Below are 15518 nucleotides of genomic sequence, written 5' to 3' on the forward strand. Positions count from 1 at the left end.
GAAAGAAACTATTTTTTTCTTATTCAAACTTGTCTGGCACTTAGCCAAATAACGTGGGGTAGATTTTTATTTTCTCTCATGCTTTTCAGTGGTACTTAATTGAGATTAAATCAGAAAGGACAGTAGAGTCCATTTTGGTTTGGTAGATACACATCACATCCTACTCCTGGCCGCTCTTCTTTTCTGACAGCTTTCACTCAATTAATTTTCATAGATTTTTAGCTCAACAGTTCAATGTGAAACTCTACCACTGAAAATACTGTCTGAAGTTCACTAAATAAACTCCCTCTACTATTAAGCTGTCATCAACTTTGAAAACTCCACTTTTTAGTCAAGAACGCACAAGAGGTTAGAGTACTATTCAGTGTAAAAGACCGAATACAATGCCTTGTTACCTAACAGAAATTGGAAACCTGAATGTCTATACATCAGAGGAAATGCAAATGAACATTTTTTAATACCAAAACAACACTTCCACTCACTTTGAGGCAAATATTTCATGCTTTACTTTCCTCCATTTTTCCACATAACACGAGATGTATAAAAATTAACATACTCTTATGGCAAAGTATCCCAAAGGCCTCAGTAGTATTTCTAAATTGAGCCTAAGAGACATCAAATTTACCTTCCTCTTTATGTACATTTTTATTGGTTCCTACCATTAGTGCAAACATAGCTTCTAGTAAATCATCTAAAGAAGTTTCTTATACATGCATCTTTCCCAGATTCAGCTTATGACTGCAACAAAACCAAAAAGCATTCTCCCTCCAAGAAAAATAATCTGATATCAGGAGAAAAGTGAAAAAAAAAAAAGGAAATCTGAAAAGTAGGTACACTTAAATTTTAAGAAATAATTTAAATACTAGACTATTAGCATTGCTTATGCAGACTATTTTTCAAAACAATGGTTAGTATTCTCTAATTGAACAGAAGAAGTACCCATGTCTTATGAAGTTTTTGGTGTTTTTTTCTAGTAATCTAGACAATTGGACAATTTGCTACATTATTGGGTTTTAAAATGATTCAGTCCTATTGAATGTTTAAGAAATACTTATGTCACGAGACAGTATATTCATGAAGCTGAAACAATCACTAGACTGTGATTTTCATCTTTTTTATTGAACTACCTGCAGGGAGCCTTATGGGTATACTATCATGTCAAGGTCACAGGATTAAGTGAGCAGTGATGACAGTAAATAAGTCTTTTCTGTATATTTTAAAGGGTTTTACTGAGTTACTTAAAATGCCACAACATAAATAGTCTCCCATCTCTATAACACATCCATGACAGATGACTTCAAAATATAACACTCCTAAGCAATGAAGTTTTACAGCCCAACCAACAATCTATATTATTGACAGCAGATATCAATATACTGGGGAGCTCAAATATTGGGAGAAGCCTGCAATCTGTCATCATCAAAATATTATGTCTGTAAGTGTACAAGAAATATATCCACACACAGATCATACCTCTGCGTGAACAGATATTACTGCTGAAAAAAACCCAGATCTTACAGGTTATTTAAAAACACAGTTATATAGAAAAAGTAAATGCTATAATAACAAATGTACCAAATCTACAAAAGCCATGTAAAAATAGGTAATAAAACCAAGTCTACACAGTACTTTCAACACCAAGTTGAGTGACGTAAATAGTCTTTAGAATTGTACTGTGCATTACCGTATCTATTTTACCAACAAGGAAAGCAGTATAACCAAGTATAGTAACCTCCTTCAAGTCATGTGACATCTATGATAGACATCCTGTTTCTGAATCAGTCACAGTAAACCTGTAAACATCTTTTTTCACTGTTTTAAAAAACTAAAATCAATCAATTAAACAAACACACCTCAAAACCACAACCAAAAGTGATCAATTGAAAGAGAGATTTCTGCTGGCAATTTTTTTCAGAAATCAGAAATGTGAATTGTCCAAAGATGATATTCACAGTTTAGTATCTATGAATATACAGACTGTACTAACAAAATGCATACAGAAACACCAGGCTCTGGTTGCTGGCCTCTGTGTCCATGCTCCCTATACACCCAAAAACAGGACCTCTTATGCAGTGCTTGGGAGCAGCAGTTGCACATACACTTGCCCATCACTCCCCTGTAGTAATACTGCAAGATAGGGTTCCCAGCAGGTTAGAAATTACTGCAGACAAAGCAAGAGAAGATAAAGTGAAATAGGCACAAGCACAGAGTATTTCTGGTTGATGGTAAAAGTATGGATAGATGAAGACTGCAGATGATGAGGAAACAAAAACCTGCTAAGCAGAAATAAAATATTTTCTTTTAGCATCAGATGAGCCATATTATTGACACATTGACTTATGAAAGTTCTAAACTAGTTTGAAGAAGGAAAATGTTGTACCACAGAGAACTAAAAATGGGGGGGGGGGAAATCATCACAAAGGTTGATTTTTAGCCCACTGTAGAAGAGGAGGACAAAAAAAAAGTCCAAGCAACTAAGACAAGAAAAACAGATCAGTCTACTACATAGCTGATTACATGGCCATGAGGAAAAAGGAACTAGAAAGACACAACTATGAGAAGAGCTAGGTCTAAAGCCAGGTATAATTAATGCAATTTTTAGCAAAGAAAATGATCCTATAATGCACAAATTCAACTATAAATCTCTCAAAGAAATGGAACAGGTTTTCTGAGGTGTCTGCAGAATTCCACTCTCCCCTCCCTCAAAGAAAGGGGGATTCAAAGCATGCGATTGGGATGTACCATACTACACCTTCCTCAGTGTCCGAAGATGATTTAATCTCCAGTTCATTTCCAAACCCTCTTCTGAATGTCTCAAATTATTTTACAGTGGTATGGTTGGACATAAATACATTTCAAATAAAAAAGTAAAAGACATTAAGGTTTTGAGACAAAGGGAATCAAAATTGTTGCACTGGGTTTTCACTTCTGGTTAAACTTCACATTTCTTATGTTTCCAACAAAAAATGTCTGAGAAGTCTATCGAAATACTACATATTTCTCTTAGAAAAATAGCTTTATATTCATCTTCTGTAATCTACTTGAAGCATCTCATGGGAAAGAACCCTGTATTGTAAGCAGCCTATTGTGACTTAAAAATAGGATCTTTCTTAACCATTTTATATCAGAAAATAAAGGACGAACCACAGAATTTTCATTTCTGAGCAAATAAAGCCTTCTTAAAAGCATAAAATTTTCTTATTCAGTCTTCACATCTATGGCTTTTTTTCCTTTTTTATTCTTTGCTTTCTGCTCTTACATATGAGGAAGATGGGAAATCTGCTGCTATATTGCACAGGTATTACTGGATAGACGTGAGAAAATATTATAATCATGTGAGGAAAGTGTTATCTGCCTAATATTAAATTCCTCCCTCATGGTTTTTACTGAGTTTCTACTTCTATCTAAATTGGAGGAAAGAAGGAGCACGGATGCTAGGAACATTGTCCAGTACTGGCAACTGTTAGTCCAGTCTTCTGATAACCACTGCAGAGCTTGTTTTTTGTTGCAGGAACTAGAGGAAAACATGAAGAAAGGCAGCTGGATATTGAGGGCCTACTGAGATATGGAAACTTCAAAATCAACTGTCTGAATTTGAGATTCCTTAGGAAATCCTAAGTGGAAAATTCAAGGACTTTGAGTGAGTATTAGATGGACCTATCCACCTAATACTTGTCCTGTCTTTCTGTTTCTTAATCATTCAGTTACAGCTGAAGACAGGTTACAGGGCTAGATGGACCACAGGTCTGAACCATTATGGTTGTTCTTGTGACTGGTATCCTGGAAGCTGAATGGTTGCACGTGCATGCACATGCTAGCTCTATGGCTAGACTTCAGAAGGAGCAAACTCCTTAATAAACCAGTCACTATATGCACAGTAAATTGACTGTATGCAATTTGGGTTTGTATTCTGATTACTGCCCCAGTTGACATTTAAAGATCTGTTGTTCCTAAGGATAAAGAAAACCAAAATTCACAAAACTTTCTTCTTTGTGTTTGCCATGAAACAAAAGGGGAAAACCAAATTTAAGTAGTAACAGAGAATATTTTGAAGCAAAATAGAAAAAAAAACAGAGTAAAGAAGAAAAAAATCTTCTTAATGCAGAAGTAATAATGTGAAAGAAAATGCAGAAGCCTTCCTCTTTTAATATGAAATACAATGTATTGTACTTCCGAGAGATAAACAAGTCTTTCTGTGGAGTTGAACAAGTCTTCCCTGAGTACCACATGTTTCTCAACATCGGAAAACACTACCTCTTTCCAAAGAAAATGTTTTCTTAAGAGGTTTCTTCTAGATGTGGGAAAAAATCCATAGAACAGCACCACAGTTCGAAACAGTTAACTGAGTAACCTTGCACAAATACAGAACTGAATAAATCTCACATAAGCAAACTGTGCAATCACTTGTACAGCCCATCTCTGTTTATACAATACTCTTTTCTTGGCAGGCATCTCTATGCTGTAAATAGCACCCTACACTTAACCTCCCATTATTAGAAAAGAATACAGAATTCTTCTATCCCCCTTTTTCCATCACGCTTGTTAAATGCCACAGCACCATTAGCAAGAACTTCTTGAAACACTCTCTGCCTTCCACCACAGTGGTAAGCATTCAGGGAGAGGGGAAGAAAGAGGGTACGCAATTGGTAGGGGGTTTAGAGAAGCCACAAAGCTGAAAGCATAGTAAGAAAGAGTAGTTTGCAATGTCAAATACTACAAAAGAGTGATCAGACTAGCAAAATCATCTCACTCATACCTATGTTTAAATCTTGCTATAGAAGGATCACTAATACTGGACTGAAAATGTGAATGCTGCTGACAAATTTGCTGATCTCAAAGTATCTCAAGTAGTGCAGCTAAGTAAAAATAACAGAAGACAGAAAAGCATTTTCTAAACGTTTTGTTGTGATGAAATCATCTCAGAAATAAATATCTGGAACTTGTAACAGGATAGCTAATGACCAAGCTAAAGTGTGTAGTTTTATTAGGCCAATCTGAAAGTATATACTCTGCAGAGGAAAAAAAAAATCCCACCAATTCCAGAAACAAAAAATTCATAGTCCTTACAGAGAATATGGAAAAGTGCAGAACCTTAAGAAGCCCTCTAACAATGGGCATGTCAAACATGCTTCTGGATCCAGCAGACAGGATTTGGTCCAACACCTTTTCCACTTTCTAAAGCTGCCTTTGTAATTTATGTCTAGCAGTTAAAACGAGCCAGAACTGAATGAATAGCTAAACCAGATGAAGCCGATTTGCAGTGAGCGACAGGATAGGTTCTATGCTTCTCTGAAGTTCCTAAGACAGCAGCTAGTATAGAAGATGGAATTAGAGAATGCCAAAGGCTGGCTGTAAGGGAAACAATTTCGTACTAAATTCCTGTGATCTGGCCTCCTTTGTTGTAAAATGGAAATATTTGGTTTAGAACCAGTGTTGCGCCAGAATCAACTTATTTAACTACCAAGCCCCATAGGCTTGGGCAAGGGGAGTTCTCTTTCTGTTCTCAGCCCCCAGCAGAACCAAGTCTCTGTAGAAGCACATGTTGTAGTGAGAGGCAGAACTAGCTGTCTGGCAAGAAACTTTTTATTTCAAGCCTGTCTCCCCAGACGAATTTGGTCTTCACCACAGAATGAGTTTGACAGCTCTGCCCTCCACCATGAATGATTAATTTGTTATGGGTGTCTAGTTTAACCAAAGATGGATTTGAACAGAAAAAGCCCTTGTATACTTGCTCTTTGTAAAGTGCTTTAATGTAGGTGGAACCTCGTTCATCAAATCACAGAAAGCAGGAGAACCAAGCCTCATTTTTAAATATAATTTTTCTGATTATAGTAGGACTCTTGTGAATATCAAAACTGATCATGTGAAAATATCTATAATAAGCACTTCATATTTAGATTTAGAACACTAATTGGAATGCTGAACTCTTCTTACTGCCCCAGATTGCTTTAAACCTATAGAAACTGTAAGGTAGAGCTTCATATACAGTATTCTTGAATAAAAGTTTTTGAAAAGTTGAGATATCTGATAAAACCAAGAAGCTTAAGTAATACAGTAACAGCTTATGGCCCAAAACACAGGCATGCATATGGTTGATAAGGAATTCGAACTGTGTGTACAGACAAGTTTCATTAATTATTTTTTTTTTTTTTAAAGAAAGATGTATATGGTGAGGGAAGCAGATGGGGAGGAAGAGAAGTGCCATATGAAGCTGACAGAGAAGACAGAAGGAAGCATATGTTGTGACATGAAAACTATAACCCTGAAAAAAGCTAAAGGGTAAGTGCTGGCTTAAGGAAGCTTTGAATGTTAAGCTATGAAACACACTATTTGATTCTTCCTGAGTTCAAGGAAACAGAATGTTGCATATCCACTCTGAATAAGTGGCAATGCATCAAAGAAATAAACAACTAATCAATTTCTCATCTGAATTGGAAAAACCTGCAGAATTCTAATTTTGGTATAATGCTAAAATTAAAAACAGGAAAACCAGTATGCTTAGGCTAAGCTATTATGGAGATACCTAAAAGTGTCAAATTGCCAAAATGTGAAAAACAGAATTAGCTTGGTTTAAGGGTACAAAGAGGATTTGTAACAAAATAATGAGAATTATTTTGAAATCTATTATTCTTTGTCTGAGATATGTAGAGGAAAATCAGATGATTCAGTAATTTCCGTTTGTTGTAGAGGAGTTGATGCTCACACTTGCAAGAAACCAGCCAAAAAAATTTTGGTTTTCACATTAAGACATAAAGGAAACATGCTAGCACTGACAAGAAATAAAAACTAACTTTTTTTTTCAAAACTCTTATTTACTTTCTATTCAGGAGATGAAAGAGTAAGAGGTTTTCAGACCAACTCAAACTCTACTGATTGATTAATGTATGGACATGGATTGGTTGTACATTGTTACTGCATTTGTAGGAATTTATTAAAGTTGTTGAGCATTTGCCTGTAATTAATTTCACCTTCATAAATTCAGAGATAATCAGGAAGCTAATTGAAATGCAAGTCACCTATGATTTTATGTTATTTTTATTTAAGCTCTCTATATGTAACTATAATGGAACTTGGAATTGAAGGTTTCATATGATATTTTGTTGACTCATACCATTCAATTTCATTCTTCTTTCTTCAAAGATTTTGAGAACAGTTTATGATAATATATTTAAATTTCATAATTTAAAAATACTATAATATTTCATTCATCAAACCTCTTGTTTTTCCTCAGTACTAGCCTTCTGTGTTTCTTAATAGTCTCTTTGTTTCTTAATGAACAAGAGTAAACTTTGTGGCACCTACAGATTAAATAGTAAATGCTGGTTGCTGCTTTCTGCAAAGACAAAACACACAGATACAAAAGCTGGGGAGGCTTACAAGCTCATTGCCTTGAACTGCAAACACAAGAAAAAAGGTTCTCTACAGTTGGGTCATATTTAACAAAATAAGAACGTAACATTTTGCAACATGAGCATCAATGTTAAAGAAGTTAAAAATTGTTTATCTTGAGAAGAGATAAACAAAAACATATAGGACAAGGGGAAACGGTGTCAAGTTGTGCCAGGGGACGTTTAGATCAGATATTTGGAAAAAATTTCTTCACCAAAAGGGTTGTGAAACATTGGACCAGGCTGCCCAGGGAAGTGGTGGGGCCATCATTCCTGCAGGTATTTAAAAGACTGTAGATGTGGCACTTAGGGAAATTATTTAGTGATGAACTTGACAGTGTTAGGTTAATGGTTGGACTTGATGATCTCAGAGATCCGTTTCAACCTAAATGATTTTATGATTCTATGTATGAGTACCATATGCTACAATTATCAGTACTTCAGTAGCTGCAGCTGTGTATGCAATACAGAACTGAAGCTCTGAAGAATCACACTCATGTTCGCCCAAATATTTTCTTACCATTATCTTATCCATTTTGGATGTCAAAGGCATTGCTATTGTTGCAAAGCAGTTTAAATTTAGTAGTAGAATGGCTAAGGCTTAAGTAAAAGGGTAGGCCTAGAAAGCAACACATTACAGTAGTGAGTTAAGCAGCAGCCTTGTTCGTGGGAATAGAATGTACTGAAGAAGTAGAAACAATAATCAAAAGATGTAGTCAAGCATGTACGTAACGATTTGTACCTTAGATGTGGTAAGGGTCTGTTAAACAGTTTCTAGGGGGGTAGGACAACTTAAGCAGATTTATGATTAAAGTAGATGATTGTTAATTGTTATAAACTACTGCACCTGGGTTGCTATAGAAACTGTAATTGTTTTAGCCGTGAGAATACATGTAAACTTGTTTGTGTATAAAAGTTGAACTGAGAACGAGGGTCGTCGGAATCCTGACTTGGGGCGTTAGCCCGCAGGTTCCCGGGGCCCCGAATAAAGCACCCATAAACCGGCACTCTGTTGGTTTGTGTCTTTGTTTACGGGCAACACTATTACCCAAGTATTTATTGTGCAGAAGTGGCTGCCTGTTTCTTCCCCTGCCCCTTCTGGGCCTGAGGACAATCTCCTTAATTCACCATTTCAATGAAGGGTCTTCAGCTCCTAAGGTGAACAGGAGACCATCAGTGCACTTTCAGAACTGGGAACACTTTCCCTGACAGAAATGATGGAATTACTACAGAGGTCTAGAGGTCTGGAATGGTAAACCGGGTTTTTTTCATTTGTTTTAAAGTAACTCTGTATTCCAGTCAGGCTGTATCTCCTGGGGTACAGTCAATAAAGAATCTGCTAATGCTGTAAATGTTTGTCAGGAACTAAAACCAGAGACTTGAGTCCTGTTTTGTCTCCTGCCAGCCAAGACCAGAGGTGTGTATGATTTTGGAACCCATCTCAATTTTCATCATATTGGAGAATTGGAGGAGCTACCTAACTAAAAACAGTTTATGCCTTCTGTGCCTGAGGAGTTTAATGAGACCTCTCTCCATTTTCTGCCCTTGATGCCTTTCAGATCTGCCCGCTAAGAATGAATGACCTCAGTCCCTAACAAGGCTCAGAAGCTCTCCCACTGGGTATCTCCCTTTCCCTGTCGTCATCCTAGTCCTTCCCATTCACAATCCACTAGGTCTCATGACAGAAGGTGCACTTGTGTGCTGGATCACAAAGCTGCCATGGCACACATGGCAAAACCTCCAGTGCAAGGCCATTTGCTTCCATCTTGGCTCCTTCGAAGAGGGAACCCCACTTGGAGACCTTGTGCTGTCACCATGGCCCCCATTCTCCAGGTTAAGCAGCTGCCTGCAGCTAAAACATAATGAAGCCAACAGCTTCACCTAACACAGCAAGCACCAAAATGGGAAAGCAGCCCTGCCAGTAACTGAGAAGCAGACACATCGGTGAAGTGGCATGACAGGGATAAAATAAGTTTCTTTTGTCTGGTGTATGAAATTTGATAGGTTTCTCGCAGGTGTCAGGCTGTGTTACGGCCCATCAAAAACTATCATGGACTTAAGAGAAAAAAAAAGCTGCAGCAATGGACTGTTGCCCTTTAAGGATGCCATAAACAATCCTTGAGATAAAAGTTACCTAGCCCTAGGAAGAGATAGTTTCATGGAAAAGTTAGTGACCAGGAACTCATTTAAGCCTGAAAAGTGACTGCAGCCATTCACAAACTTGAGCAACAAAATTGTTATTCATTATTCAAAGACATTAAAAGGATTGAAAATTGCAGTTATTTTCATCATGCTCAACTCTCCAGACATATAGCTTTAAGCCTCAACTAGAGATAACATGAGCATCCCTTATGGACTAAGACTGTTTTGAATTAACCATATCACAATTTTCTACTCGTCATTTTTGTAATTTCCACCAGAATGTTTCTGGTGTTAGACTGCAGAGTTTCTGTAAGATTGAATTTTCACACTTTTTTTTCCCACCTTAAAAAATAAATACATCTCCATCATCATCCAGGAAAGAGTGATTTCTTTAGATAATGAATATGAAAAAATTCAGGTTTTTTTAAACACTGTATAACTGCAAGAACCAACTAGACAGAATTACAAAAAGAATGAAGAATATATGTGGTATTTATTAAACTTTATATCTGACATGTCAAATAAACTACTTGGCAACTTTTCTAATAGGCTTAAACCTTAGATATGTAGTCAATCTAAACAAAAATATATTTTTAAAGAATATTTATCTAGAAAAAAGTTTTTGCATTAGTCTATCCATTTCAACTAGTTTATTACTGAAAAGGTTTTTCAGGAATGAGGGAACTTTCTGTTCCACTCTGCCTGACTCAGAGCAGACTTAAATAGGATTTAAGTAGACAACCAAGCTGTAAAATTTTGGGTATCTGGGAGCAGGACTACCTTGATTTCTTTTGTTTGTTTCACTCTGAATAAATAATCAAATATTTGTGGCTAGAATGGACAAACAAGAGAGAGACTTGGCAGTCTCTACTCTTGCAGACAGGGCACTCACATGACAGATCGAGGTTCAAGACCTGGCTCTGAATGAAGGAAAGGAGCAATTTCAGCTCAAGTCTTCCTCATGAGGATCAGCACCTTAGCCACTGGCTATTTTTGTGATTCAGAAGAGCAAGGCTCCGATTTTTTGCATGACATATGAAAACGTTTAATTTCACCTTTGAATAGAATGTACTTTTAAAAACAGTACTCAATACAGTTCTGATTAAAACCTCAAACACTACACCAGTTACATATGGAAGAAATTATATATTTTACATATTTTTAAATTAATTTTTTGAACAGGAATACCTGCAGAATTGAGCTGCACTTTAGTTATGTTGAGCTTTACATATGCTACATTTAAGTACATTAAAGTTCCTAATACATTCATATTTCAGTTATACAATGCCTGCTTCTCTCAAATTTTGAAAGCAACGATTAAAGCCGCACACATTTTACATTTGCAAGTTACCTGTGAGAAACGGCTCCCCAGGCACCATGTTTATTTGTTAGTATGTTGAGTATCTTCTGTTTCAGCTGATTGGCTGTAACATGATCTCGATGCTTAGCAGCACTGATGAGGTGATCACACATCTTCTCCTCCTCTCTTCTGTCAGCAGCATACTGAGCACACTGCGACTAGGAATGAAAGCACATCCACTTTATAAAAGACAGGATATTTAGAATTGCCTTAAAATTATTATTTACTAAAACTCTTTAAATACTACAAGAATCCATTAAAATACTTTTCAGAGGACAAGGTCATACCATTCCATTGAAATGGTTCTACAAGTATATACTATCCATGAAAAAGCATTCACTTAGAACATGTAAAAATTGAAATAGCAAGGGCAAAGACAACAGAATTGCAAAAAACCACATTTAGCCATATATCTCTGTGTGTATATGTGTGACCATGGATATGCATTAAAAGTTAGCCTCTCGTGGTAAATGTTTCATGTGTTCTCAGGTATAAATACAGGTATAACATACATAGCAAAATATACAAGAAAAAATTACATACACTGGTTTTGATTTTTAAATTACATTAAGATCTAAAATGAAAAAGCCATTTGATTATTTTATTACTAAGGGTGCTAAATAGGAACTCCTTTAACTACAAAACTAAGGAGTACATTTTCTATTTCATATCACAACGTGAAAAAATTTCATAACATATTACCACTTTTAAAAACCATAATGGATAAAAAATTGCTCATCTTTTAAACTAAAAATCTAATATTTTCATCATGTTTCCTTTAAGAGAAAACTACTTCTAAAATAAATGCTGTGGTTATTGGACTTCATGCAAATTTGTTTCTAAACATTAAACATTCTATAGTGTATTTTTTTTGATAAATCCTTTCTTTATGTATAATAAACACAATATTTTTCCATTTATTTTGTCAAAATCATGTTAAGTTCAAACTCAATTTCTCCTCCTAGTAAAATTCTTTAAAAATGTCCAAAGGAAGGGAATGCAGCCAGAGTAATTAAAAAAAAAAATCCACTATGATTTTCTAGGTATAAATTTAAAAGGCTAGATTATTCTCAAAACAGCTAATTTAAAAAATACCTTTTAAAGGACATTATTGCACTCAGTTATTGTGCACGTTTAACCAACACTCAGTGCTGTAACACAGTACTAAATAGAATCCAATTTTCTAGGATTCAAAAGAGCAATTAAAATTAACCTCATACTAAATTGTATTTTATTCTTCATATTTCTGCACGCTACCTTTTTAGTACAGATCACATTAGCATTCAGCAAGATTTTAACAGTGGTCTTTCCATTGTGTTTACAGACATTATTTCAAGTAATCTATCTGGAAAAGAACAATGGTTACACAAATTCATAAAGGGTTAATTCATTTTTCAATTTATCTTCTTGTACAGTGAAGCACCAATTAGTACAATGATCTGCTTTAGTAATGAGGTTAATATTTCACCAGCTCATTGGACAGTAAAATTAAATTTTCATTTTTTTCCTGAACAATTACAAAGGTCAACAAAACAATAGTTAACTGTGAAGCAACCTCTCTGGGATGAGTTTCCCTGGCTCTGACTACAAGTCACGGGATAAACTTTAGATGCTGGTTCAGGGCCTCCCCACTACACAGGAGACACAATAACTTGGTCCAGCTTGGACCAAATAATTTCACCCGTAATGATTCAATTAAAGTTTAAAGGATAAAAATAAAATAAAATATCCCCCCACATCTCTAGCTAAGAGCAATTATTAACATGTACTAAACCCCAGAACATATACCAATACAGTTTATTAAAACAAAAGGGCAGATTTATAATTACGTAACAGAAAACTACCAGAAATTTCTTTGTCCCTACTGCTTTCAAGTAGATGAATAGTAAAATGTTCAGTTGTATTATACCATTATTAAAGACAATCTATAAAACATTCTAACCATCACCTTATTTAAGTACCTGGGAATTTCGCATTTAACACAGTCTACATTTCATAATTTTCTTTTATGACTTGCAGTTTTTATCCTACTCATCTAAAATGTTTATCTGAGGCTTTTCAGGTGACAAATGTAATGAAAATTTTCATATATGAAAAATGTTGGTTTCTTCACCAGACAATAAGACTGACTTAAGTCTATTCCTTTAGGGAATTTAGTTAATATTCTAAATCCTATTTGCTAACAGAAGCTGGAAGTTAATTGAATATTCTCATTCTGTCTAGAGTTCTGACAGATCTTATGCCTCAATGTATTCTTCAAAGAGCAGATAACTCAATCTTCCATTGTCATCTTAGGTTACTGCATGATGCTCTGATAAATATCAAATGTTATTTATTGTTGAGGCAATATGAAACTTCACTCTGACATACACTTAATTGTAAATGTGATTTTACCTATGTTCAAAATATCCAGTATAAACTTGGTAATAAAGTTGTTGCAATCCCATACGACAAGTGTCTGATGTCTGCTCTGACAAAATGAAGTAAAGGTTATGTGTATTCAAAATGACAACAGATATCTCTATGTCTCACACTTTTCAGATAGGTCAAGGAGCACAAGAACTAGTACATCAAAGTGCACATTTAAGAGAGCTGTTTCAAGAAGATAAAAACCTCATCAAAACTAAGATTACTGGATCCTATTTCTAGCCACCAGCTGCTTGTTGACATTTTCTGACAGATGAATAAATTGATACAGCTATTTATTATCATAAATACTATGTCAGTCTATCTTAATGTTAGGTCATTTGAGCATTAAAACGTGGAAATGTATGCTTGCACATTTATACAAATGTATGCCAACACAAGGCAGGTTTGGAAATGATAAAACCCAGTGATACTGAAATGTATAAAACACCATAAAAATGCAAAACCATATTTGATAAAGTCATGTCAAAAATGAAGTTTTAACTTTGCTCCATTACTTCCGCATGATTTTTTTCTTATAGGAACAAAATTAATTCTGTATAAATAATTGAAAATCTGCTAAACTGAACGAGTTTTAAAACAGTTTTTCTTTACATTTGGATCACTTTCAAACCATGTAATTTAAATTGTATACTGCAACACTCATTGATGAAAAAAAAACGATTGAATGCTAATTCCTTTTCAGAATAAGAATTATAGACATTAAAGAGTTATGGGAGTCAGTTGCTCTGTTACTTCTTTCAATACTGAACAGACATTTTAAACAGTCTTAATGTCAATGGTCAATGATTCCTAACTATCAAGAAAGATATGCAATATCGTATTTCAATATATAAATTATAGCAGGTGAATGTCCTAGAGTGCTCCAAAATTTGAGAATTTCTAACAAAATGACCTTAAAATACTGTTTGTTTGATAAAACATTTCTATTTCTTATTTTTGATGAAGTATCGTTAAGTGTATTAATTACTTACTCAACTCATATATTCTGTTGATAAAACTCAACAAAAAAAATTACTAAGGTGATTTGCATTACCATTTTCAATAAATCAGAAAAGTTCTTTGTGAACCTAAGGGTCCACCATACCAGATTAGACATTCTGATTAAGGCTTTTCTTCAAGCTGTAAATACTTTTATGAATTTCAGTGACAAGATGAGAAATTAAACTCATTCCTTGTGTTTGACATATACTAAAGCTTTTAAAAACTAGTTTTGAAATGCTTTCAATGTAAATTTCTTCCTTGGAAGAAAAAACAATTCTTATTGTGTGGGGTTACAGTCTAGGTGACAAGTGAGTGAAAAGAGAGAATCAGAAATGCACCAGCTCTCAGGCTTACCTCAAACTCAGCATGCTTGTGGACATCTTCAGCTCTTTGTCGGTTCAAAATAAATTCTGCTTCATTTGCGACACGCACTATATGGTCTTTCATTGCATGACATAATAATCTAAAATAAGAAAATCAAAATCAACCTTTTGATGTACTTCAAATAAACTATTTCATCAGATTTACTTAAAATGGAAAAAAAAATAAAATAAATGAAACTACTGTAATTGAATTGCCAAATTAGCTGACATAAAAAATTAATTTGATCCAAATTTTTCTGCATTGGTGAAAGCACAAAGAAATGTCATTAAATTGAAAAACGTTTTTATTATTGAAGGGAAAAGTTCTTTATGGAAGTATTATATTTTGAGTATGTTTTTAACAACAGTCTCAATATGAATATGAGTACCATACTATCATTTTAAAAAAATCTAGACAATTGTTTAAACTTTTATTTGTACCATCATATTGTTAAATAAAGGTATTCCAATTTCAGTCTTAAAAAATCATGAGATTACTGAAGATTTAAAGTGCTATTAAAATTGCAAAATAATATTAGTAGTTCTCATATGTTTTTCAAACACTAGAGTGAAAGGTGCACCATATCTACAAGTTTTCAAGGTATCAGAACTAGACAAATCTTACTTTAAAAGAAGATAAAAATAGATTAAAACTGGACTGAGACTGAGGATGTCAGTCAGACACCTTAAATGAAGACTTTTGTAAAAGCCACAAAATACCATGAGATGCATAATAAAATTACAGCATAAACAACACTGTGTTGTTAAAAATGCTAACATCTTATTGGGCAGCAATAATGGAAGCAACTGCTTTCTCGTCCCTATAGTCTATATCTAGGGTTGGCCATTCTATTA

At 34.7% G+C, this 15518-nt stretch overlaps 1 protein-coding gene across 9 annotated transcripts in view; it reads right to left on the reverse strand.

Moving 5' to 3' along the window:
• NBEA (neurobeachin) overlaps window positions 1-15518 on the reverse strand; it is a 473668-nt gene that overhangs the window by 213925 nt on the left and 244225 nt on the right. For all 9 annotated transcript variants that reach the window (XM_051778818.1, XM_051778819.1, XM_051778828.1 and 6 more), the window contains 2 exons: window positions 14656-14764; window positions 10882-11048 (listed from right to left, as the gene is read on the reverse strand). In XM_051778818.1, the coding sequence (XP_051634778.1) occupies window positions 10882-11048; window positions 14656-14764 (276 nt within the window). The remainder of the gene's footprint in view (window positions 1-10881; window positions 11049-14655; window positions 14765-15518) is intronic.

The sequence above is a fragment of the Manacus candei genome, unplaced genomic scaffold (assembly GCF_025592945.1).
Source record: "Manacus candei isolate 608988 ecotype Guabito, Panama unplaced genomic scaffold, ASM2559294v1 h1tg000014l, whole genome shotgun sequence".
Classification (NCBI taxonomy): domain Eukaryota; kingdom Metazoa; phylum Chordata; class Aves; order Passeriformes; family Pipridae; genus Manacus; species Manacus candei.